This window comes from Ovis canadensis, chromosome 8 (genome assembly GCF_042477335.2).
Source record: "Ovis canadensis isolate MfBH-ARS-UI-01 breed Bighorn chromosome 8, ARS-UI_OviCan_v2, whole genome shotgun sequence".
Classification (NCBI taxonomy): domain Eukaryota; kingdom Metazoa; phylum Chordata; class Mammalia; order Artiodactyla; family Bovidae; genus Ovis; species Ovis canadensis.
The window spans coordinates 88,173,179-88,198,939 of record NC_091252.1 but is presented as its reverse complement, the minus strand read 5'-3'; the positions used below and the strand labels follow the sequence as shown (position 1 = coordinate 88,198,939).

Sequence of the window (25,761 nt, the reverse complement as noted above, 5' to 3'; positions counted from 1 at the left end):
GTGACAAAAGAAAAGAGGCTATGACTATTTAGCAAAAGAAACATTTTTTTTAATTCATGAGAAAAATCAGCTTTTGAGTTTGCATTTGTTCATGAGCAGAAAAAGATGTGTGCCACACCAGTGATTCCTAACAATGAAGAGTTTATACTTTCACAGACGACTAAGGGATCTTTCACTACAGTTGATTAATGGGATGATTTAAACAAAGATGAAAGAACAAGCCAAGTTCTACCCCCGAAAAGGTGTGGTCTGAAGGGGGCATTTCCTGTTGAAAATATCTGTCCTGAGATGACCAGCTCATACACTGGGGGGTGTTTGCAGTCATATACTTAGGTGAGTGGTTCTGGAGCCCCAGGGAGATGCCAGTCTTGGTCCCTAACTCCTCCTCACTCTTCACTCCATGCCACTCTACTTGCTAATGGAAGCACCCCTTGAAAATGCCAGAAATTTCTCTAACCATACACACACTCTACACACACACATATGCAGTTGCAGAAACTTTGCCTCCTGCAATGGAAGAAGTAGAACTCTACTTCAATTTTATCATCTTTGAACCTCAAAGACAAGCAAAAGCAGAAGTGATGCAAAAACTAAAAACTTCCGATGCTGGCTCTCAGCCAGCACTGACGCTGAGTTCTGGGACTCAGCCTCTGAGGGCTCAGCATCTTAAGCCCTCTGAGGACAAGGATGTAATATTCGTTCACTATTTGTGCTCAGAACATTCCCTCACATACAGGAAATCTTCTTTCAAGAACCATTCTCAGGAGTAAATGTGAGCATGTGTATTTTGAACTAGTGTCCACATTTAAAAAATTATGCATAGAGTACAATCACATGGGTACAGAATCCCAGCAGTCAAATCATTTGAATGGCTAGAATTTCTCACCAGACCATACAATGATCATCAATGCTCATGATGACCAGTTGCACTGTCCTGAAATACTTCAACATCTGACTGACAAAATGAAGCAATGGCACTGAAGATTTACTGTTAGGAATCAGATTTCCCAAAGCTCTACCACTTCTTAGCTTATGCTGCCTGGAAAAGCTATTTATCACCTTGATGCCTCTATTTCTTTTTTTTTTAACATGGCCACAATGATAGTATGTAACTGATAGGAATATTGTGACAACAGTTTACACAATGCTTAGGTAAACACTGAGTAAGTATTAGTTTTTCCTCAATATGGCTTTCATATGAATTTTGTTTTTTCACATTCTGATTCTTTTTTAAAACGATGATCTATCTGTGTTATATATTCATGCTCAGCAAGTCAGAATATTCATTAAAGAGGATGTCCAATTCTCAAATTATATGAAGATAACTTATAATAGGGACTGCTGCCACTTGTCTACCAAATATCCGCTCAACTCTTATTACTAACAGGACTCAGATTTTATTCCAGGTACAATGTGCATAGCTTAAAGATTACATTTCCCAGTGTCTCTTGCAGGCAGATGGAGCCTAAGTTGTCACCAATAAGATCTAAGAGGAAGGGCTGGGTAAGACTTCCAAGAGCTTCTTAAAGGAAATTGCTTCAGTGATGTGTGACATTACTGACTTTTCCCTTTCCCACTTGCCTATGGGGCTTCCCAGGTGGCATAAGTGGTAAAGAATCTGCCTGCCAATGCAGGAGACCCAAAAGGCATGTGGGCCTGGACAGAGGAGCCTGGAGGGCTAGCCCATTATCACAAAGAGTCGGTGCAGCTGCAGCTATGATGGGTGAAGCTCCAGTAGCCACCCTGGACGAAGAGTTGACCTTAAGAATGGAAGCCCTGGGCTAGGCTAGAGCAAAAAGAAAGTCAGAAAGAGTTTGGGTAATTTTGACTCTGGAGCTGCTGTACTACTGGTAAAGAAGCCCAGATTTATTTTATGTGAGACAAAAAGAAGCTTTGTGTATTAGGCCACTATTACATGGAGGGTTTCTATTGTATGTGGTTGATTCTAACCCTAAAAAGAAAATTATTATTTGAAAGGAATTTCTTCTAAAACAGATACTATTTTTTTATCCCATAGTCTTTCCAATTTCATGTAAATAATTGTAATACTTTAAGCTTGTAGGATAATTTAACATATTTAAGTGTACAGATACTATTTTTTATCCCATAGTCTTTCCAATTTCATGTAAATAATTGTAATACTTTAAGCTTGTAGGATAATTTAACACATTTAAGTGTAGCCAAAATCTCTAGTTAATATTAACTCAGAAAAATTGGCAGAAGCTGATATAACTTAGGAATTTTTTTCTTTTTTTTGCTTAATTGTAACAACATGTAAAAACAAAACAAAGGCAAAGAAAAGTCAAATCTCAATTAGTTTTGATTAATACAAACCCTCTTGATGATATCTATGTCTTAAATGGCAGGAGAAGGGGGGGTAGAAGATGTTTTTCTTTTAATCTAATAGTGATAAAATGGTATAACTTTTCAAAACTGTGTAATCAGTTTTTTAGCCTATTCTAAGAATTTCACACAGGAAAGTATTCCAGAATGCTGTTTCCCTAATACTAAACTTTATTAACCTCTCTGTCCCTCAGTTTCCTCTCCTATAAAATGGGGACAATAAATCACTCAGCTTTTAATATCAGTTAACTGCTTCGAACAGAGCCTGACACCTAGTTGGCTACTGTTTTGTAACAGGTAAGCTGACAAAGTCAGCTCCACTTCTTCTTCATCTGGAAAATGGGCAAACCATAATAACTGCATTCACACTCCTCGTGTGACAGCTAGAAGAGTGAAAGAGAAGCTTTTTGAAAGCAGGGATTTTGTCACTTTAGCTCTCTAGAATATTCCCTCACCTAGAACATAAAGGAGGAACTCATTAAATCACTGTTAAATAAATAAAACTGTGCTCTTATTATAGAAGACTCTGTAAGAGCCTAATATATAAACTGTTCCAGTTCCCTATTGCACTTCACTTCATTGGTTTATTAATTTATCTTTTTACAATGTGCTTGTATGCTTATCTAAAAACCAAATGCAAAGTTATGGATAAGACAAATGATCTCTGAATTTAGTATCATTTTTCTCTGTTACCTTTTTGCCATGCAATGCCTCTTTCCGTTTCATGTTTCCTACAAAAAGTATTATACTTCTTCTTTTATTGTGGCAAAATATACTCAACATAAAATTTACCATTTACCTATGTTTAAGTGTACAGTTCAGTGACATTAAATACACTGTTGTGCAACCATCACCACTACCCATCTTCAGAACCTACCTCTTTTATAAAAGTGTAGCTTCTAGGATACCTTAAGTTCCATTTACTATAATCAAGACAAATCAGAAAAGGATTAACAAGGCGATTGTTCCATGTTCCAGTTCTGACAATCATTTTTTCACTAAAGATTCAACCAAAGTGGTCTGTTATTAGGAAGGAAAAGTAAAAGACATTTAAGTAGATCACTGTGATTTCATGAGATTGTGCATCATGTGTTTTGACACACATTTGTTTGACGCTAATTGATTATATAGCTACACATGTGTAAACCTTTTAAATTTGAGATCTTTCATAATCAGTCTCAGTGGAGTGTATTACTCTCACAGATCCAATCTAAAGACAGCATTTTTCTGGATCATATTTTGGGGAACTTCAGATCTACCCAAGAAGGCTATACCTCTTTCAGTTTATACCTCTGAATTGTGCTTAGCAATAAACTACAAAAAAAAACCCAAACTGATTATATCTCATTTCTGCCTCATCTATACAAGAAGAAAAACCCCTCTAGATACAACTTAAATGCATATATTCAAGGCCACAGCTCAAGGTCTTGAACAATTTTTCAAGTTCATAGCATTTACCCACTAATTTTCAAAAATGCCTTTCAAATTGCCTAAGCAAATTTAGCAAACAGTTTGATCGGGTAAAAAAGAACCAAATGTTATTACATGACATGCTATTCTATGAAGTTACACTTTTAATACCCTCCAGAGAAAGAAACTGCCCACCATTTTAGCAGATTTCAAGTTTATGAAATGATCATATGATAAACACATGCTGTACCACAAAGAGACAGTTCAGTTCACTCTACAGAACAGCACTGCTGCCATTTTATTAGATTTCAGTTAGCAAACACACTTCTAATTTTTCATATTATTGTGCTAGGGGTTCTGCCAGGTACAACTAGGTGAAAAATCCTAGACCAAAACCACAAGGCCATTTGTTTTTTGAACTAAATCTTGGTGAATTTGACTCAAGAATTTTTAAGCAGAAATTAGATTTTAACACATCAAGCAACTAACTGACTTCCAAAGGAGAATGTTCCTCAGAGAAATACCCATACAAAGTTGAGCAACCTGCATGGAACAGTTTAGTAACCAAGGCAACAGAATCGAACCTCTAAGATTTCCTGGAACCAGGGGTTCCCAACAGGAACAGCTAATTTTGTCACTTATCCTTTTGAAGAAGATGAACTAACACTAAGCTGCTTGTGGTGGCTCAGGTGAGGTTAAAAATCAAGTATAAACAAGCCCAAGGTTGGATAAACCTTACTATGTGAAAATACCACAAGCATTAAAAGGACTTTGCCACAGCACTTTTGTTAATTCCCACCCTCTGTGAAGAAGGCTGAGCGCCAAAGAATTGATGCTTTTGAACTGTGGTGTTGGAGAAGACTCTTGAGAGTCCCTTGGACTGCAAGGAGATCCAACCAGTCCATTCTGAAGGAGATCAGCCCTGGAACTTCTTTGGAAGGAATGATGCTAAAGCTGAAACTCCAATATTTTGGCCACCTCATGTGAAGAGTTGACTCATTGGAAAAGACTCTGATGCTGGGAGGGATTGGGGGCAGGAGGAGAAGGGGACAACAGAGGATGAGATGGCTGGATGGCATCACTGACTCAATGGATGTGAGTCTGAGTGAACTCCGGGAATTGGTGATGGACAGGGAGGCCTGGCGTGCTGTGATTCATGGGGCCGCAAAGAGTCGGACACGACTGAGCGACTGAACTGAACTGAACCCTCTGTGTAGCAGCAGGGTATAGAGGGAGCATCTATTTACCTGCTGCTGCTGCTGCTGCTAAGTCACTTCAGTCGTGTCCGACTCTGTGCGACCTCATAGACGGCAGCCCATCAGGCTCCACCGTCCCTGGGATTCTCCAGGCAAGAACACTGGAGTGGGTTGCCATTTCCTTCTCCAATGCATGAAAGTGAAAAGTGAAAGTGAAGTCGCTCAGTCATGTCCGACTCTTAGCGACACCATGGACTGCAGCCTACCAGGCTCCTCCGTCCATGGGATTTTCCAGGCAAGAGTACTGGATGGGGTGCCATTGCCTTCTCCAATCTATTTACCTAATGACTATGAATCACCTTAAGAGAACAGTTACACTGCCTTCTCTGGGAAATATTTGATTTAGAGAAAAGGAACACATTTCTATATCTGCTGCTGCTTAGTCGTTCAGTCGTGTCTGACTCTTTGCAATCCGACAGACTGTAGCCTGCCAGGCTCCTGTGTTGATGGGAGTCTCCAGACAAGAATACTGGCGTGGGTTGCCATTTCCTTCTCTGGGGAATCTTCAGCTCAGGGATTGAATCTGGGTCTGCCTGCATTGTAAGCAGATTCTTTACCCTCTGAGTCACCAGGGAAGCCCTCTACCTCCTTAGCAAATACCTCTGTCTATTCTTCCTTGATATTCAATTCAAACTCCCTACACCCACCAAACTTTCACTCTGGATTCCAGTAGTCCAGAGATCAGCATCCAGCTGTTTCGTCCATGCCAAGACTCTGAAGGTCGTTCATTCAGCCCCAAAGTTAAGAGGTCACTAGGTTTTACAACATGCTATAAATAAGTGCTAATATAATATCGCTGGATTAATACCAATACTTTCCAACCACTGCAATGTTTAAGCACTTGCCACAGGCACTGGATTTATTTTCACACTGGCAGGAAAAATGTTTAACATGAATGTTTGAGAGATATGGGTGCGAGGAGATAAGGACAGAGAGAGAGAGAGAATAATTGTGTCCCAAATAATCTGCTTAGACTATAGTCTAACATAAAGACTGCAGCATAAACCTATTGATTAGAGCTCTCTGGTTCCCATGAAATAACAGAGTGGTGGCATGAAACAAATTTCAAATCTACTTATTGAGATATGCCTAGAAATTATTGGTTATATAGAGTTATGTAGGAAATAGGTGAATTCTTTTAATTCTACCCCCCCCTACTGCTTCCAAGGTTCTCATTGTTGCTGATGGCTCCACCTCCTTAGATTTCATTGGAGCCAATACTGATTTTCTCTCCTTTTTGCAGTTTTCTAGTCTTCAGTCCCCTAAAGAAAACTAACATCTTACATCACTGAGGTATAACTTTCACGGGGTAGCAGGGAAGCTGAAACTTTCGTTTGGCATGGTGATGCTCAGGGCACAGAGGCTAAGCCCACAGTGGGTCTAAAAACACCCCTGATAGGAATGAAAGAGGGCAGGGGGCTTCCCAGGCGGCTCAGTAGTAAAGAATCTGCCTGCCAATGCAGGAGACATGGGTTCAATATCTGGACTGGGAAGATCCCTTGGAGAAGGAAATGGCAGTCCCCTCCAGTATTCTTGCCTGGGAACTCCCAAGGACAGAGGAGCCTGGCGGGCTACAGAGCATGGGGTCACAAAGAGGCAAACACAATTTAGCAACTGAACAACAGCAACAAAGGAATAAATGGGTTCTGGGGTTCTAGATAAAGAACTGATTAAGCCAAAAGGTAAGTGCTCTCAACCCAGGAAGTTACTGCGTGTATCTTGGAGAAGACGTACTGTTTTAGGGTCATTCTGAGAACGCAGCAAATGATCAGAACACTGAGAAATCTCAATTTCTGAAGAAGCATATTTCAACAAAAAGGAAAGTACTTGTCTGTCAAAGGAAGGCTCACTTCACATATCTGTATCTATAGCCAGTTTTATACAAGTGAGACAGACTTCCTACAATTAAAATATGATTAATTTAATATACATTCATTTTGCACATATACAACCCTTAAAGAACAAGTTCATGGCTAAAGCCAGTCAACCCACATTGTAAAAATACTTTTCCTCTGACAAAGTTCCCTAGACAAAAAGAGACAGTGGCCAACAAAAACTTCAACTTTCCATTTAAAAGGAGAAATCCAACCATAGTGTTAAATGAATGATCCAGCCTCAAATCTACTATTAGTGAAATAAGAATACAGTTTAAAAGCTCTTACTGTGCTTTAGACCCTGGTTGATTTAGTTCATCTATATACATCTGACAAGGTACCCTGGACCATGGATTGGTTATCCTGTGATGGCATACTTGATCCAAGATTATGCTGGTTAAGCTAGTTTGAAGTTTCAGAAAGGAAGTCGAAGTTGAAGTGTCCCTTTGGCGGGGAAATGAGCACAGAACTGAAACAGACAGACGGAGATGCAGGTATTCAAGCCGAAGAAAAATAAAATGAACACACCATGCGGAGCAGAAACTGGCAGGAAGAAAGTGTGAGCCAGGGGGATTGGGTTGGAAAGTAGAAATCAAACACGGTGAGAAAGAGCCAGTGGGTCTTCCCAGGGCTCCATGAAAGATTAACCTGGGATTCGGCGCCCTGAGGCATAGTCTAATTCTGCATTTTAAATTTCAAGGGACACCATCACTTTTCTGTTAAAGCCATTATTAAGTTAGGTAGTCGAGTCTACTGCCAAATTTTTAATTGAATAGTTGTCTCCCCTGAAATACATATTCACCCAGAATCTATGAATGTGATCTTATTCAAAAAGTCTTTTCAGATTTAATCAAGTAGGATGAGATCACACTGGATTAGGGTGGGCCCAGGTGTCCTTATAAGAAGAGGGAAGCTTGGATACAGACACACGAGAACATCTTGTAACAACCGAGGGACAGAGATTGCAGAGAAGTACTGTAAACAGAGGGATGCCAAGGGTTGCTGGAAGCCTCTAGAAGCCAAGAAGATGCCAGGAAAGTGCTGCCCCACCTTCAGAGAGAGCACAACACTGTTAACATGTTGATTTCAGACATGGGGCCTCTAGAACTGTGCGAGGATCGATTTCTAGCATTTTAAGCCATCCAATTTGTGAAACATCGTTACGGCAGCCCTTGTGAAACTAACACGGGGAGTGAAGCATTCTGAAATGATGATTTATAGAAATTACTCTGGCAGGGACGAGCAGGAGGAATTGAAGGGAGGAGAGGTTGGAATCGAAAACAGACCAGCTAGGAGGCTATGAGAGTGACTGGGGCTTGCAAAACAATGGGGATGCGGACCAGGGCGGTGACAGTGGAATGAAAACATAGCCAAAATCCAGAGATGCTGAGGGTGAAGAAGTGACAGTCCACGGTGAAGAAGTGCCAGACACAAAGAGGACTGCGAAGTTAGATGGAGAAGAAGGCTGGAGCCCCTGGCAGGAATGGGGAGGATTAAGAGAAACAAACGAGTTTGTTATAAGCGCAGAAAGAGAAAATGACTAGTTTGATTTTAGATATATTGGTAGCAATGTGGGCATTTGAAAGTGGGAACTGAATATTTAGGTGTTGGGACCTCCAGAAAGAAATCTGGAATCATGAGCCTAAAAATTAATAGCTGAGGCTCTGAGGAGACTCGCTTTTCAAGTTGGTTAAAGGCAGCGAAGTGCTGAGGGCCCAGTACTGGAGAATCCAGGGAACACCTTCCCCAGAGAGAAGGGAAACTTGGTGCAGCCTTCTTTTTCTCTCCTGGGAACAATTTTTCTGTCCTGCGAATATTAAATGGTAATTCTATTGATTACCTATTATCAGCAGTAATCTTTTATAAATCTTTTCTCATGAACTTTTCCTCCTTATTTATAAAATCAATGGAATGTTACAAAATATATCTGCACAAGATATATAAATCATATTATGTATTCAGCTAATATAAATTTAGCAAAATTTATAGCTTGTGAATAAGTCCTTTGTTTTTTTTTATTTCAGAATTAGGGGAAAAACAATGAAACATGTAAACTAAGGGGTCATATCTATCACTCTCCTTTAAAAGTGCTTAAAAAAATCATAAAAGCTCTTAACAAATGGTAAACTTGGAAGGTCAAGAAAAGAAGTCTTAACAATACTTCTGTAGGAGGTGGTTCAATGAATGGAACCGAAACAGCTGTGCAGCCACGTGTAGAAAAATGTTGGAGCGCACCTCACAGTGTAAACCAGGACGAATTCAAATGGATCAAAGACATAAATGTAAAAAGGAAACTACCAAAGGACCAGATGAAAACATTCTTTTGTTGGTCAAAAATTTTTACCAGGCATTTGCCAGGAAGGTGCATAGAACTGTTGAAGCTCTAAACAAACTTCAAAGTCAGAAGTTCAGGGAACCACTTGGACAAGCAAAGGAAAGAATCTACAGAGTAAATGATTAGCCAAGCCTCCATCAGATGAGCCCAACATCCTTTTAAATCAAAAACTCCTTCTTTCTTTTGCCTTAAAAGTCAGCCTTTTTTATTTTATATCTGTTGGTGGGCTTCCTTAGTGGCTCAGTGGTAAAGAATCCACTGGCCTATACAGGAGACATGGGTTCCATCCTTGGTCTGGAAAGATCCCACATGCCGAGGAGTGACTAAGCCCCTGTACTGCAGCTACTGAGCCTGTGCTCTAGAGCCCAGGAGCCACAGCTACGGACGTCCACTCACCCTGGGGTCCTTGTTCCCTAACAAGAGGAGCCACCATAATGAGAAGCCTGTGGATGGCAAGTAGAGAGTAGCTCCCCGCTTGCCACAGCTAGAGAAAAGGCCCACAGAGCAATGAAGACCCAGCACAGCCAAGAATAAATAAATGCTTGGTAATCGGTTGCTAGGATTTTCATACAAACTATAAAATAACAACAGAAATGAGTCTAAAATCAAGGTGACAGGGCCCTGCTCTCTTGGAGGGCTCTAAAGGAGGGTCTTTCTGACCTCACCTGCCTTTGGTGTTTACGGACAGTGTGGTTTTCCTTAGCCTGGAGATGCATCACTCAATTACAAAGCCATCTTTTCTGTGTGCCTTCACATCACCTTCCTGCTCTGTGTGTCTCTCTCCCAAGTTTCCTCTTTTTAAAAGTATTCAGGCTCACTCTAATGAACTCACTTGAACTTTATCTACCCTATAAGACCCTATTTCTGGTCAACCACTTGTAAAAGAATGAAATTAGAACACTTTCTAACACCGCACATGACAATAAACTCAAAATGGATTAAAGATCTAAATGTAAGACCAGAAACTATAAAACTCCTAGAGGAGAACATAGGCAAATCACTCTCAAACATAAATCACAGCAGGATCCTCTATGACCCACCTCCCAGAATACTGGAAATAAAAGCAAAATAAACAAATGGGATCTAATTAAAATTAAAAGCTTCTGCACAACAAAGGAAAATATAAGCAAGGTGAAAAGACAGCCTTCTGAATGGGAGAAAATAATAGCAAATGAAGCAACTAACAAACAACTAATCTCAAAAATATACAAGCAACTCCTGCAGCTCAATTCCAGAAAAATAAACGACCCAATCAAAAAATGGGCCAAAGAACTATATAGACATTTCTCCAAAGAAGACATACGGATGGCTAACAAACACATGAAAAGATGCTCAACATCACTCATTATTAGAGAAATGCAAATCAAAACCACAATGAGGTACCATTTCACACCAGTCAGAATGGTTGCGATCCAAAAGTCTACAAACAATAAATGCTGGAGAGGGTGTGGAGAAAAGGGACCCTCTTACACTGTTGGTGGGAATGCAAACTAGTACAGCCACTATGGAAAACAGTGTGGAGAGTCCTTAAAAACCTGGAAGTAGAACTGCCTTGTGACCCAGCAATCCCTCTGCTGGGCATACACACCGAGGAAACCAGAATTGAAAGAGACACGTGTACCCCAATGTTCATTGCAGCACTGTTTATAATAGCCAGGACATGGAAGCAACCTAGATGTCCATCAGGAGATGAATAGATGAGAAAGCTGTGGTACATATACACAATGGAGTATTACTCAACCATTAAAAAGAATACATTTGAATCAGTTCTGATGAGATGGATGAAACTGGAGCCGATTATACAGAGTGAAGTAAGCCAGAAAGAAAAACACCAGTACAGTATACTAAGACATATATATGGAATTTAGAAAGATGGTAACGATTAAAAAAAAGTATTCAGGCTCACTCTAATGAATTCACTTGAACTTTATCTACCCTATAAGACCCTATTTCCAAATATGAGCACATTCTGAGATAAAGGGGTTAGAATTTCCACACATATTTTGGGGGGATACAATTTCACCTGTTTCAACACATTTCAACAGCATTACATCTGTTTAGCACATATATATGTGTGTATGTGTGTGTGTGCTAAGTCACTTCAGTCATGTCCGACTCTTTGCAACCCCATGGGCTGTAGCCTACAAGGCAGCTCTGTCCAGGGAATTCTCCAGGCAAGAATACTGGAGTGCATAGCCATTCCCTTCTCCAGGGAATCTTCCCAACCATAGATACAAAAAACCCTGACATTCTCCACGTCCAATTTCCCCCAGAAGTAGCAGAGCCAAAGGCCAGCAGTTCCCCACAGGGTGGCTTGAGAACGCAGGGGCCCCAGCCCAGACTCAATGAAACAGAACCCTGAGGAGGGCAGGGCAAAGAAGCCCAGATGGAGCATTTTTTCCAAATACTCTCAAGATGAGAAAAGGTTTTTAAAGGTTTAACTGCATCTGGACCAACAAGCTTCTATGGGGTTTCAAAGCTTCAAGCAAAAGAAAAAAATGAAGTAGCTGCTTTCCTTGGATTTCAACCAGAGCTTCCAGAGGAGCAGTGAAAACCTGGGCAAGACTGACTTGGAAATGGAACACTCCAATGAAAGCTCCCAGGGGGCTGCCACCATTCATGCGGGGGGTTCTAACCCAAGTCCTAAGGCTCTTATTATAGAAAGGCTGCAAAATCTAAACCACAAATCTTACCCTTAAACATAAGTATTTGTTGCCTCTCTGGGACATCACCTATGCTTCCAAGTCACTTCCAAGGTATCATTCATCACTGTGCCACGCTAAAACAGGCTGGAAAACTAGGGCAGCTTTAAAGTAGGTCCACTGGTCTGATTACAGGTTGGGAAACAGAATACAGGGTAGGACTGCCAAGTCCCTGGAATCCACCTCCCAGAATAGAAACGTGTCCCTTAAAGATACTCCCAATTTCCAGACTGAGGTATTGTGCTCTCCTCTTGGCCATACCCATTTTAAGGTTTAAATTACACTCTCATGAAGTGAAACTACCCTGCTGCTGGCCAAGGAAGCCTGTTAAAGTCCTCAAACCAAGCTCTGTCCATACCTGCGGATACTGCTTCCGGCCCTCATGTACACCCATGGCTGGCTCATGTCCATGTATGGCCAAAATCACTACAATATTGTAAAGTAATTAGCCTCCAATTAAAATAAATTAATTAATTTTTTAAAAAAGAAGGGTTAGGAATGAGACTCATGAAGGCAGCTGTGAGAGGACTGTCAGAACAGCGGGTAGTTTCTGAAGGAAGGAAAAAAAGAGTAACACCCTTACCTTAAAAATCGCATCAACTTTGTGGAAAAACTGAGTTCTAACAGGGCTCAGAGATTTCTTAAAAATCAGGGGTTTCAAAGAGCGTCATTCATTCATTCATTTATTAATTCATTAATAAGAATGTCCTGAGCTCAGTTCATCTCTAATTTGAGTGAGGAGGATGAGTTACAGTCCAGGAAGCTAATTACTAGACCCCTAGTAAATACAGGGGCAGACACAGCCTTGAGCCCTGGAACAGCTAAGACAAACAGAGACAATATAAGAAGTTCCTGACAAACCTATGGTTGGGGCTGATGGGGGGTGTACCCAGAAAAAGTGAAGCTCTCCTCTCCTCCTGGGACCAAACAGAAGAAGAAAGGAATGCACAGTCAAATGATGGGGAGTCAGGGCTCAGAAGGAAGTGAGGACTCTCTAGTTATTGAGTAGAGAGAGCCTTGGGCAGGAAAGGAGAAGGAGAAAAGTTATCTAGTTTGCCACTGAAAGAAAGAAGTGGGTAATGTAGTATGTTTCCCATGAAATTGAGCTCAAATGTCAACATATGTCCTTTGTATTATTCTTCCTGGGCCAGCAGCTTCAGCATCCTCATAACCCTCCCAGATGTCCCGGTGGGTCAGTGAGACTATCAGACTTCTACTCATCAGCCTTTAAAAGGCAGTGTAGAGCCCAGGGCTAGATATTTGTCCAAATATCCACTAGACAGAACTAGAACATAAACATGAAGTATGAAATTACCCTTCAGGTATTCAAAATTATAGTGAATTTTGGAAAATGTATAATTTTTTTATAAGTCAAATTAATGGTTTCATGATGCAAGTCAAGCTTCTGGGGGTAAAAATCAAACGTACTTGATTCACACTGAAACTAAGAATCAGCCAGTGAAAGATGCAAATGAGTGTGATGCAGAAATTAAAAACATAACAGCTTTGCAGTCATATTTCTTTTCCTTTTTGACCTTCAGATAATGATGTTGCATTTGCTGACATTTCACCATGTATATGATAATAATAAATTGAGATTTAACAATCTCTTAAAACTAATTCTCCATCCACAGATAGATTATGTAAAGTGCTTCTTGTGTGCATATACGCAAAGTTGCTACAGTCGTGTCCAACTCTTTGAGACCCTGTGGAATGCACTCTGCCAGGCTCCTCTGTCCATGGGATTCTCCAGGCAGTAATACTGGAGTGGGCTGCCATGCCCTCCTCCAGGGGATCTTCCCGACTCGAGATTGAACCTGCATCTTATTATGTTCCTTGCCTTGCACGCGGGTTCTTTACCACTAGCACCACCTGGGAAACCCAAGTGCTTCTTAAAGATTAACAAATTCATTGGAAACAATAAAGAGAAAAATCCTTCTCTATAGTTAGACAGCAAAAAGCAGGTATGTAACATGTGTTATGAAAAAACATGACTTGTTGGAGTGGGGTTGGTAGGTAGGTTTTTATCATTCTCCTTGCTGCTGCTTTTTTAAATTGCAGAAAGGAAAAAAATTAATGTCATGATGTGATCTTTAGCTAGGTTAACTGCAAGTACTTTACAGATAGGAACTTGATTATTATTCTTGTATGATGTATTTTATCATAATGCTCTTCATATCTTGAGTCTGAGTAGAGAGACATTACAAGTCAAAAATATGCCCTAGATATTAAGATAAAGGGAAATTCAACTTAAAATCACCAATATTTGAAAATTCGGGCAGTATTGTATTACCAAATACACTTCTAGAATAAAATAGGCCAATGAATTGACTGTTTTTTTAATCAAAATTCATCATGCAAAATGAAGTCAGCTGGGGTTATGGTCCAAGATGGCGATGTAGGAGACCCCTGAACTCATAACCTCTCATGGACATATCTCCACTACATGCAGAGTGATTTCCACTAAAAGAAATGCAGAAACTAGTTGAGTGATTCCTTCACTTTGGGCAAATGAAAAAATACGTTGAAATGGGTAGGAAAGACTGAGACATACTCTTACCATAAACACGCTCAAACCTTGTACAGCACTACAATCAGGAGGGAACTCACAACTCCTAGCTTCTCCCTGAGGAGGGACGGGTTGGTCCTAATATCTAGCACCCCAGGGATATGCCCCCAAAACACATTGCTCTGAAAGCCAACAGGGCTTATATCTACCATACAATACTAAAGCAAACAAATTGTTCTCAGTGGGCTCACTAGGACTCACAATCTTCTCAGGGTCCAGAACAAAAGAAGCAAACAGATACATTCACCTCCGAGTTTTTCCTGAAAAAGGCCCATTTGCATACTTTAAAAGATGTTATCTGAGAGTTAGGTTTCTAATTTAGTACCGTCTAGAGAATGACTGATTCTCCCCTGGAAACTGGGAAAGCATTACATACCATCTCTACATTCTCCTTGTAACCTGTTCCAAGTCACTAAAATCTCTTCGGAAAGAGCTTGTACATATACTTGGTACCCTAGGTTTTGCAGCTGCCACCTAAGGAAAACATAACTTTATCATCTGGCTCTAATGTCCAGCAGAGCTTACACTTATCAGCTCCACAGGTATTTAACAAACCAACAAAGGGTTCTTAAGAGGTTATGCTTTCAAGGCTCAGCACAGAAGAAGCAAACAAAATCCCATCACTCAGTCTTCCCCTAAAAGAGATCTATTTGTATACATTAAAAGCTGGTACCTGAAGGTCCAGTTCTAATCAGTTTGTATCTACATGCTCACTGAAATCTTTCCCTTTCAGATACTGACAGGTCTTGGCATACTCTCAACTACTGCTGCTGCTGCTGAGTCACTTCAGTTGTGTTCGACTCTGCGTGGCCCCATAGACGGCAGCCCACCAGTCTCCCCGATCCCTCAAGTACTGGGAGCCTCTAAAAACAAAGAAGTCACCTTGGAAAATCACAAATGTCTGAGAGACAACCAAGAGCTCAGGCTGGGCTGATCAGTAAGGTTCATCTCCAACATGAGATCACTCTGTTAAGACTGGGAGAGGTAATTGTTTTATCTAAGGCAAAGAAATCAATGAAGGGAGTCAAGGAAAATGAAAAATCAGAGGAATATGTTCCAAACAAAAGAACAAGATAAAATCTCAGAAATAGACTTTAAAGAAATGGAGATAAGTGATTTACCTAATAAAGAGTTGAAAGTTAGGATCACAAAGATGCGTACCAAGATCAGAAGAACAAGGCAAGAACAAAATGAGAAATTCAACAAAGACACAGAAAATATAAGTACAAAACAGAAATCACAGTACAAAAGAATACACTATTAATAACTACAGTGAAAAATTCAATAGAAGGGTTCAATATCAGCTAGATCAAACGGAAGAAAGGATCAGCAAATTAAAAAACAGGGTAGTGGAAGTCATCCAATCAGAAGAGTAAAAAAAAAAAAGACACGAAAAAGAGTGAAGATGGTTTAAGGAATTTAAATAAGGACAACATTAAGTAAACCAACATTCACATTACAGTGATCTCAGAAAAAAAAAAAGGAGAGAGTAGAAAGAGAAAAGAGTAGAAAGCTAAAGAAATAATCACTGAAAATTTCCTTAACCTGGAGAAAGAAACAGATATACAGATCTGAGCTTCTCGAAGAGTTTCAAATAAGATGAGCCCAAGGAGACTCACAGCATGACACATTAAAATTAAAGTATCGAAAGTTAAAAACAAGGAGATAATCTTAAAAGAACCAAGAGAAAAAACAACTTGTTACATACAAGATAGGTAAGACTATCAGCAATATTTCAACAGAAACTTTACAGGGCATCATATATTCAGAGTGTTGAAGGAAAAACAGATTGAGGGCAGGAGAAGAAGGGGATGACGGAGGATGAGATGGCTGGATGGCATCACCAACTCAATGGACATGAGTTTGGGTAAACTATGGGAGTTGGTGATGGACAGGGAGGCTTGGCATGCTGCAGTTCATGGGGTAGCAAAGAGTCAGACACGACTGAGTGACTGAACTGAACTGAACTGAAAAAAAAAAGAGAGCACCAACCAAGAATACTGAAGGAAAATACAAGTTTTCCTTCAGTATTGAAGGAGAGATCAAGAGTTTACCAGATAAGCAAAAATCAAAGGGACTCATCATCACTAGACTAGCCTTTAAAGAAACGTTAAAGGTACGCCTTCAAGTTTAAATGAAAAGATGTTAAACAGTAACAGGAAAAACATATCGAAGTATAAATCTAAGAAACAGATAAACAAGGACCTACTGCATAGCACAGGAAATTATATTCAACATAATACCCTCTAATGGAAAAGAATCTGACAAATAGACAGATAGGTGCACATACACAACTGAATCACATTACACTGGAAACATGGCAAATCAACAATCCTTCAATTAATTATCCTTCAATTAAAAACAGAAAATATAAATCTCAATAATAAGGTAAATATAGAGTAAAATTCAGAATACCCCAATGTTGTAACCATGGTAGGTATTTACTAACTTTTAAATCTAGTATGAAAAATGGTAAAAAAAGAAAAACCATAACTACAGTAACTTGCTAATGAATACACAAGGTAAAAAAGATATAAATTACAACATCAACCATAAAGCTGAAGAAGAGTAAAAATATATAGCTTTAGAAGTTGTTAACAACTTAAAATAGGCTTAGAAGTTGTTAACAACTTAAAATAGGCTTAGAAGTTGTTAACAACTTAAAATAGGCTTAGAAGTTGTTATATAAGTTTCATGGTAACTACAAAGCAAAAACCTGTACTAAATACACAAAAGATCATAAGAAAGAAACCTAAACACACCATTAAAGAACAACACCAAGACACAAAGGAAAAGAGCACAAGAAGAAAAAAGAAACAGAAAATACAAAACAGTCAGAAAAAATCAACAAAGTGGTAATAAGTAAATAGCTGTCAATGATTCATTTAAATGTAAGTGGACTACATTTTCCAATGAAAAGACAGACGAAAGGCTAAATGGATCATAACACAAGATCCAACTGTATGCTACTTACAAGATACTCTCTTCAGGTTTAAGGACACGCAGCTTGTAAGTGAAATGATGGGAAAAAGATACGCCATACAAGTGGAAACCAAAAGAAAGTGGGACAGCTATACTTATATCAGACAAATATTAACAGAATTCAAGCAAAAGACTTTAAAGAGGGACAAAAAATCATTTTAAAATGACAAAGGGGTTAATCCAATAAGATGATATATAATAATATTTGCAAATATTTATGCAACCAACATAGGACCACCTAAACACATAAAACAAATATTAACAGACCTTAAGAAAGTAGACAGCAATACAATAACAGTAGGGGGCTTCAGTACTCCACTTTGAACAAAGGATAGATCACCCATACAGAAAATCAATAAGAAAAACACTGGACTTAAACTGTATAAACTGCATGTTAAACCAGATGAACTTCTGGTAGCAGCAGAAAACATTTTTCTCAAGCACACATGAAACATTCTCCAGGATAAATCATATGTTAGACCACAAAACAGGACAATAAATTTAAGAAAACTGAAATATAAAGTATCTTTCCCAACCACAATGGTATGAAACTAGAAATTAAGTACAAGAAAAAAACTATAAAATTCACAAATATTTGGAAATTAAACAACATGCTTCTGAACCACAGATGAGTCAAACAAAAATCAAAAAAGAAATAAAAAATACTTGGACACAAATAAAAATTGAAATAAAACACCAAAACTTACAAAATGCAGAAGGGCAGTCTAACAAGGAAGCTTACAGCTGCATTGGGAAAAAAAGAAAAGTGCTCATTACATTGAAGAAAAAATGGTGTTCAAATTAACAATAAATTTAATACTGCAAGGAAGTAGAAAAGAAAAACAAACTAAGTCAAAAGTTAGTAGAAGAAAGAAAATAACAAAGATTAGGTTGGAAATATGAAATCAAGATTAAAAAGACACCAGAATATATCACTGAAACTAAGAGACAATTTTCTTTTAAATATTTACAAAACAGACACATTTTTAGCTAGACTTACCAAGAGAAAAAAACATAAAATCAGAAAAGAAAGGTAATATTATAACTGATACAACACAAATACAAAGGATCATAAGAAACTACTATGAATCATTATATGTTAACAAGCTGGACAAACAGGAAAAAAACTGATAAATTTCTGGAAACATACAAGCTACCAAGACTGAATCATGAAAACAGAAAATTCTAACAGACCATTACTAGTAAGGAGATAGAGTCAGTAATCAAAAACATACCAACAAAGACAAGCTCAGATTGCTTCACTGGTGAATTCTACCAAACACTTAAAGAAGAATCTCAAATTTTTTCAAAAAATGAAAGAAGAGAAAATATGCCCCAAATCATTTTATAAAGCCAAAATTACCCTGATACCAAAACTAGACAAGGACATTACAAGAAAAGAAAATTACAGGCCAATATCCCCAATACACATAGATGCAAAAGATCTCAACAAAACAGTAGCAAACCAAATTCAATAACATATTAAAAGAATCACACACCATGCTTAAGTGGGACTTATTTCAGGGATATAAAGGCGGTTCAACATCTGCAAATCAATCAATATAGAACATAAACAAAATGAAGAATAAAAAGTATATGACCATTTCAACAATAGAGAAAAAGCATTTGCAAAATTCAACATCCATTCCTAATAAAAATTCTCAATAAACTGGGTATAGAGGAAACATACCTCAACATAATAAAAGTCATATATAAAAAGTCCACAGCTAGCATCATGCCAAACAGTGAGAGACAGAAAGTTTTCCGTCTAAAATCAGGAACAAGACAAAGGTATCCAGTCTCAAGACTCCTGATTAACATAGTACTTACTGGGAGTCCTAACATAGTAATTAGGCAAGAAAAAGAAATAAATGACATGCAAATTAAAAAAAGGAAGAAATCAAAGTGTCTCTATTTGCAAAACAACAAAAGCAAAAATAAACAAGTGAGACTTCATCAAATTAAGAAGTTGTTGCATAGCAAAGGAAACCACCAACAAAACAAACAGGCAGCCTACCAAATGGGAGAAAATATTTGCACATCATGTTTTTGGACAAAAGGTTAATATCCAAAGTATATGAAGAACACACATATCTCAATAGTAAAAGAAAGAAAAAAACCCAGTCTGATTGAAAAAATGGGCAGAGGAACTGAATAGACCTTTTTTCCAAAGAAGATATACAATTGCCAATGGATACATAAAAAGGTCCTCAAGCAATCATCAGGGAAATGAAAATCAAAATCACAACGAGATATCACCTCATACCTGTTACACTGGTTATCATCAAACAGACAGCAAATAATAAGTGTTGGTAAGGATTTGGAGATGAGGGAATCCTTGTCAACTGTTGGCGAGATTGTAATCTGGTGCAACCACTATGGAAAACAGCAAAGAGATCCCTACTCCTGCCAAAATAAAACAGAACCACCATCTGATCCAGCAATCCCAATTCTAAATATACATCCAAAGGGTATGAAAACAGAATATCAAAATAAATGTTTGTAGTCTCATGTATCCAAGATATGGAAACAAACTAAGTGACCATCGACAGATGAATGGAAAAAGGTCTGATAAATCTGTGTCTACAACAATACACATAATGGAATGCTATTCAGCCACGAGAAAGAAAGAAATCCTGCAATTTGTGACAGTACGAACAGACTTTGAGGGCATTATGATTAAAAATAAGCCAGTCAGAAAAAGATAAATATTGCATGGTATCCCTTAGACATGGAATCTAAAAACAAAAGTCAAATTCATAGAATGAGAGTATACAAGTGGTGGCCAGGGTTTGGAGGATGGGACAAATAGAGAAAGATTGATGAGTATAACTTCTCAGCTATATGATGAAAAAAGCCTGAGGATCTAGTATAAAACACTGTACTGTGTAATTTATTTGCTAAGAAAGTAGAACTTAGAGAAAGAAAAAAGTAAAAAGGTGATGGATATTTAGTTAACTAGATGTAGGGAATTCTTTTACAGTGTCTATCAAATGACTGTAACATATACTTTAAATATTACTTTTGTCAACTATACTCAATTAATGCTGAAAATTTTTTAAATGAAGTCACTTCACAATCTCTGTTATACTGATAGCTGTCTGAGGATATCCAAATGTTCCATGCAGGTATCATACAGTTAATCCCAGGTACCTCTACAACTGGCTTTCCTACTACTCTTTATACTAAGGCAAAAAGTATATCTATATAAGGTAAATTTATACTAGATTAATATTATTGTTAATCTCAAACTATGATCATGTAAACGTACTATTAGATTTCTCATGTGAGTTGTTTTTTTTTTTTAATGACAGATGGTATCTGGATGTAAAAAAACTTTTCAAAATGTGACTTTGTCAAATTCTCTGAAAAACTTGAGAATCATCTTCAAAGATGATTCCAGAAGACTATTTTTCCCTGATTTTTCATCTTATCACCATAGCATATATATAATTTCATTTTTGCCTTTATAATTCTTTTTTTTTAAATTATCAAATAACAAGACATAGTTTGGCCCAAGGACTTTGGAAACGTTCAGGTCTCCTAAACGAATCAAGTTATAAAGTGGTTTTTCTGTACTTCTCATTACCATAAATGTGTTTAGTTCTGGGGTTTAACAGTGGAATGGCTAAGCATGGACATGATATTTTCCTTCCCTTGATTTCCATTTCCATTTTATCCCTAAATATAGAAGATTCTAAGATGGTATAAGAATCTGCCTGCAGTGTGGGAGACCCGGGTTCAATCCCTGGATTGGGAAGATCCCCTAGAGAAGGGAATAGAAACCCATTCCAGTATTCTTGTCTAGAGAATTCCATAGACAGAGGAGCATGGTGGGTTACAGACCATGGGGTCGCAAAGAGTCAGACACGACTGAGTGACTAACACTCTCACTTTCACAGGTGATTACTGCCATGAATTCTTCATTCATTAGTAATGTGTATGCGTGCTCTCGCTTCAGTCATGTCCGACTCTTTGCAACCCTATGGATGGTATCCCGCCAGGCTCCTCTGTCCATGGGATTCTCCAGGCAAGAATACTGGAGTGAGTCACCATGCCCTTCTCCCACTGGTTTTGTATTTGAACTTAATTCCCATTGTTTCAAGTATCCTTCAAATTTTTAAATTTATAAAAATGTCAAGATGGAAATCTACTGCTAAGTACGAAAGATATATATTTGACTTCAGGAGTGCTCTGGAACTAACATTACCAAAACTCATTAGGAAAAATACAGACTTATATACAACAATAAAACTTAAGAGCAACTCAAGAGTTGGCTCTCAGGGATATGACCATTACTTGTTTGTTTGTCTGTGTTCTTCTCCTGAAGTACCTTTCTACAAAATGAAAGCAATAATAAATATAAAGAGGAAACCTATAACCACATTACATTTATTTTATTTTTTTTCATGTGTAATAGACTGCTTTATTCTTGTTAAAGGTTCCCCAAAGTACTGAATTTTTTTTTTAACTTTATTTTACTTTACAATACTGTATTGGTTTTGCCATACATTGACATGAACCCACCACGGGTGTACATGCGATCCCAAACATGAACCCCCCTCACACCTCCCTCCCCATAACATCCCTATGGGTCATCCCCGTGCACCAGCCCCAAGCATGTTGTATCCTGCATCGGACATAGACTAGTGATTCGATTCTTACATGATAGTATACATGTTTCAATGCCGTTCTCCCAAATCATCCCACCCTCTCCCTCTCCCTCTGAGTCCAAAAGTCCGCTATACACATCTGTGTCTTTTTTGCTGTCTTGCATACAGGGTCATCACTGCCATCTTTCTAAATTCCATATATATGTGTTAGTATACTGTATTGGTGTTTTTCTTTCTGGCTTACTTCACTCTGTATAATCGGCTCTAGTTTCATCCATCTCATCAGAACTGATTCAAATGTATTCTTTTTAACGGCTGTGTAATACTCCATTGTGTATATGTACCACAGCTTTCTTATCCATTCATCTGCTGATGGACATCTAGGTTGCTTCCATGTCCTGGCTATTATAAACAGTGCTGCGATGAACATTGGGGTACACGTGTCTCTTTCAATTCTGGTTTCCTCGGTGTGTATGCCCAGCAGTGGGATTGCTGGGTCATATGGCAGCTCTATTTGCAATTTTTTAAGGAATCTCCACACTGTTTTCCATAGTGGTTGTACTAGTTTGCATTCCCACCAACAGCGTAGGAGGGTTCCCTTTTCTCCACACCCTCTCCAGCATTTATTGCTTGCAGATTTTTGGATTGCAGACATTCTGACTGGTGTGAAGTGGTACCTCATTGTGGTTTTGATTTGCATTTCTCTAATAATGAGTGATGTTGAGCATCTTTTCATGTGTTTGTTAGCCATCTGTATGTCTTCTTTGGAGAAATGTCTATTTAGTTCTTTGGCCCATTTTTTGTTTCGGTTGTTTATTTTTCTGGAATTGAGCTGCAGGAGTTGCTTGTATATTTTTGAGATTAGTTGTTTGTCAGTTGTTTCATTTGCTATTATTTTCTCCCATTCAGAAGGCTGTCTTTTCACCTTGCTTATATTTTCCTTTGTTGTGCAGAAGCTTTTAATTTTAATTAGATCCCATTTGTTTATTTTTGCTTTTATTTCCAGAATTCTGGGAGGTGGATCATAGAGGATCCTGCTGTGATTTATGTCGGAGAGTGTTTTGCCTATGTTCTCCTCTAGGAGTTTTATAGTTTCTGGTCTTACATTTAGATCTTTAATCCATTTTGAGTTTATTTTCGTGTGCAGGGTTAGAAAGTGATCTAGTTTCATTCTTTTACAAGTGGTTGACCAGTTTTCCCAGCACCACTTGTTAAAGAGATTGTCTTTACTCTGTTGTATATTCTTGCCTCCTTTACCACATTACATTTAAATTCCAATATTTACTTATCATGGATCTGCCTCACAAAGGAATATTAAGGTAGAGAAGTGCTCATTAAAACTCCTAATTCCAAATATGGCTGGGAGTCTTTATTTGCCAGTTGGACTGACTCAAAATCTAAATATGCCTGTGAATCCCCATGTTTCCATGTAACCCAACCTCTGCCACCTAAATAGATGCCTTCTATCCAGTTTGGATCACAAAATTGCTGGCTCCTTATTCAAAGGACGACATGCTTACATGTTAATAAATGCAAATCTAAGGCCAGATATATATTCACTTGGCCTATAATCTCTGAAATGTAACTACAAAACTCCTTATTTATTTAGTTTAATAAAAAACAAAATGCATGCTTCATAGATAATAAGTTCATCTACTAAAAGAAATCAGTCCATCCTAAAGAAGATCAGTCCTGGGTATTCACTGGAAGGACTGATGTTGAGGCTGAAACTCCAATATTTTGGCCACCTCATGCGAAGAGTTGACTCACTGGAAAAGACCCTGATGCTGGGAGGGATTGGGGGCAGGAGGAGAAGGGGACGACAGAGGATGAGATGGCTGGATGGCATCACCGACCCGATGACATGAGTTTGAGTGAACTCCAGGAGTTGGTGATGGACAGGGAGGCTTGGCGTGCTGCGATTCATGGGGTCGCAAAGAGTCGGACACAACTGAGCGACTGAACTGAACTGAACTGAACTGAACTAAAAGAAAACTCACAAGATAGTCACTATCTAAATTCATTACTTGTTTGATCTATAAGCACAGAAAAGAAGATTTAACTTCCTCTTGCCTTGATTCATCTATGTTAGCTCCTGAATGGATATGATGGGGTATGGAGGAGGTCATTTTCTAGTCTTGTTTCCATAATAACTAGAGTTCTTCCCCCTGAACAATAGAGCAACAGTCATGTTTTATAAAAACACCAGTTCTGAGAATATCAGCTGAAGAATCAAGTATAACTTTAGCCACTGTTATCTCTCCACAAGCTCCCCTCAGAGATGAGAACCTAGTTGATTTTTCTATTGCATTACCTTGTTTCTAAATTGTTAATAGATGGCTCAATGAATATTTGGCACTCAGTAAAAAAAAAAAAACTTATTATTTCTTTAGCTCATAAATACCTGAAAATAAAATCTTGTACAGTAAAATTGATGACTCACAATTTAGGTGTTTTGAACAAAAGTCCTCAACATTAAAAATTTATAGGACATGGATCATTTCGTGTTAAAAATTTCTGCCACAGTGAACATATAATATTAAATGCATTTATTATCTAGTGTTCACCCCAGATTTGGGGGGGGGGTGAATATTGATGGGTTAAAAAAATAATGTCAGATTAAAGACTTTAATCATCTAGATTTTTATTTCAAAACACTATTTCCTAATTTCCAGGAGAATTAAGACTGTATAGATACTGAAAATTAATCAGTTCTGATATGACTTTAAAATCAACTAGATAACAAGCTATTATGTCCCACTATCTCTCCCATGATACGTATGGCAACCTGTTCATGAATAGTTAATGGCTGCTCAAAATAAAAGTCAAGCTTAGTCTTCTTACCTGGCACCCTCTTTGCCCAGTTGATCATGTGTACCAGCTCCCTGTCTGCAAGGCCGGTCAGCAAGCCCATCATTGAAGCCTCACTGAAAGGTCTGGTAGGGTCATACTCAGAATAGATTATGGGGGGCTCAGCCTCCAGCAAGGCACTGATCATCTGGTCAGCCGTCAGGGACAACACCGGGCTGTTCTTCTTAGTGTGTTTAATCATGATCGGGCTTGGCCAAAGGTTGGTAGCTCTCATGTCTCCAGAGGGCACCGCTTCGTTCCTGCCCTCCCCATCATCTCTCTGGCGCTTGTGCTTCAACATTCTCCCTCCTCTTCGGTCTTTCCGTATCCCTGAGAACACACACACAAAAATAGCTTATTCTTTTGCTCATATAAACTTTCACATGAAAACCATTTTTAATGCTAACAGCCCTTTATTTTATTTAAGGAAATAGTTTGGGACACAGTTGTGCTTCTAAGTGTTTAACAACCAGCTGTCCACGAGAGGGGAAAAAAAGGCTTTGATTTGTAGCATTCACCAATTTCCATGGTGTAATGACTCCCACCATGGCAAATTTCAAGCTTCCTGTCTGAGATCAAGCAGTGTACAAAACTCCTACAAATTTAACAATAGGCTTTTGTGAGCCAGTGCAAGTTGCTCTTACATACTGTTGCAGGATGTGTGTGTGTGTGTGTGTGTATGTGTAACAGATGCTATAAAAAAGACAACATATTAATTAGCTACTCTTGAAATATGCCATATCAAAGATTGCTCCTGCTATGAATATTCTTTCAATAGCAAATTTAAAAAGCATCTTTAGAAAGTATTTAATAAGTGTCCTTATTAC

General features: G+C 38.4%; 1 protein-coding gene across 2 annotated transcripts in view; it reads right to left on the bottom strand.

Moving 5' to 3' along the window:
- ESR1 (estrogen receptor 1) overlaps nucleotides 1-25,761 on the bottom strand; it is a 401,644-nt gene that overhangs the window by 129,982 nt on the left and 245,901 nt on the right. For both annotated transcript variants that reach the window (XM_069598740.1, XM_069598739.1), the window contains exon 5: nucleotides 24,929-25,264. In XM_069598740.1, the coding sequence (XP_069454841.1) occupies nucleotides 24,929-25,264 (336 nt within the window). The remainder of the gene's footprint in view (nucleotides 1-24,928; nucleotides 25,265-25,761) is intronic.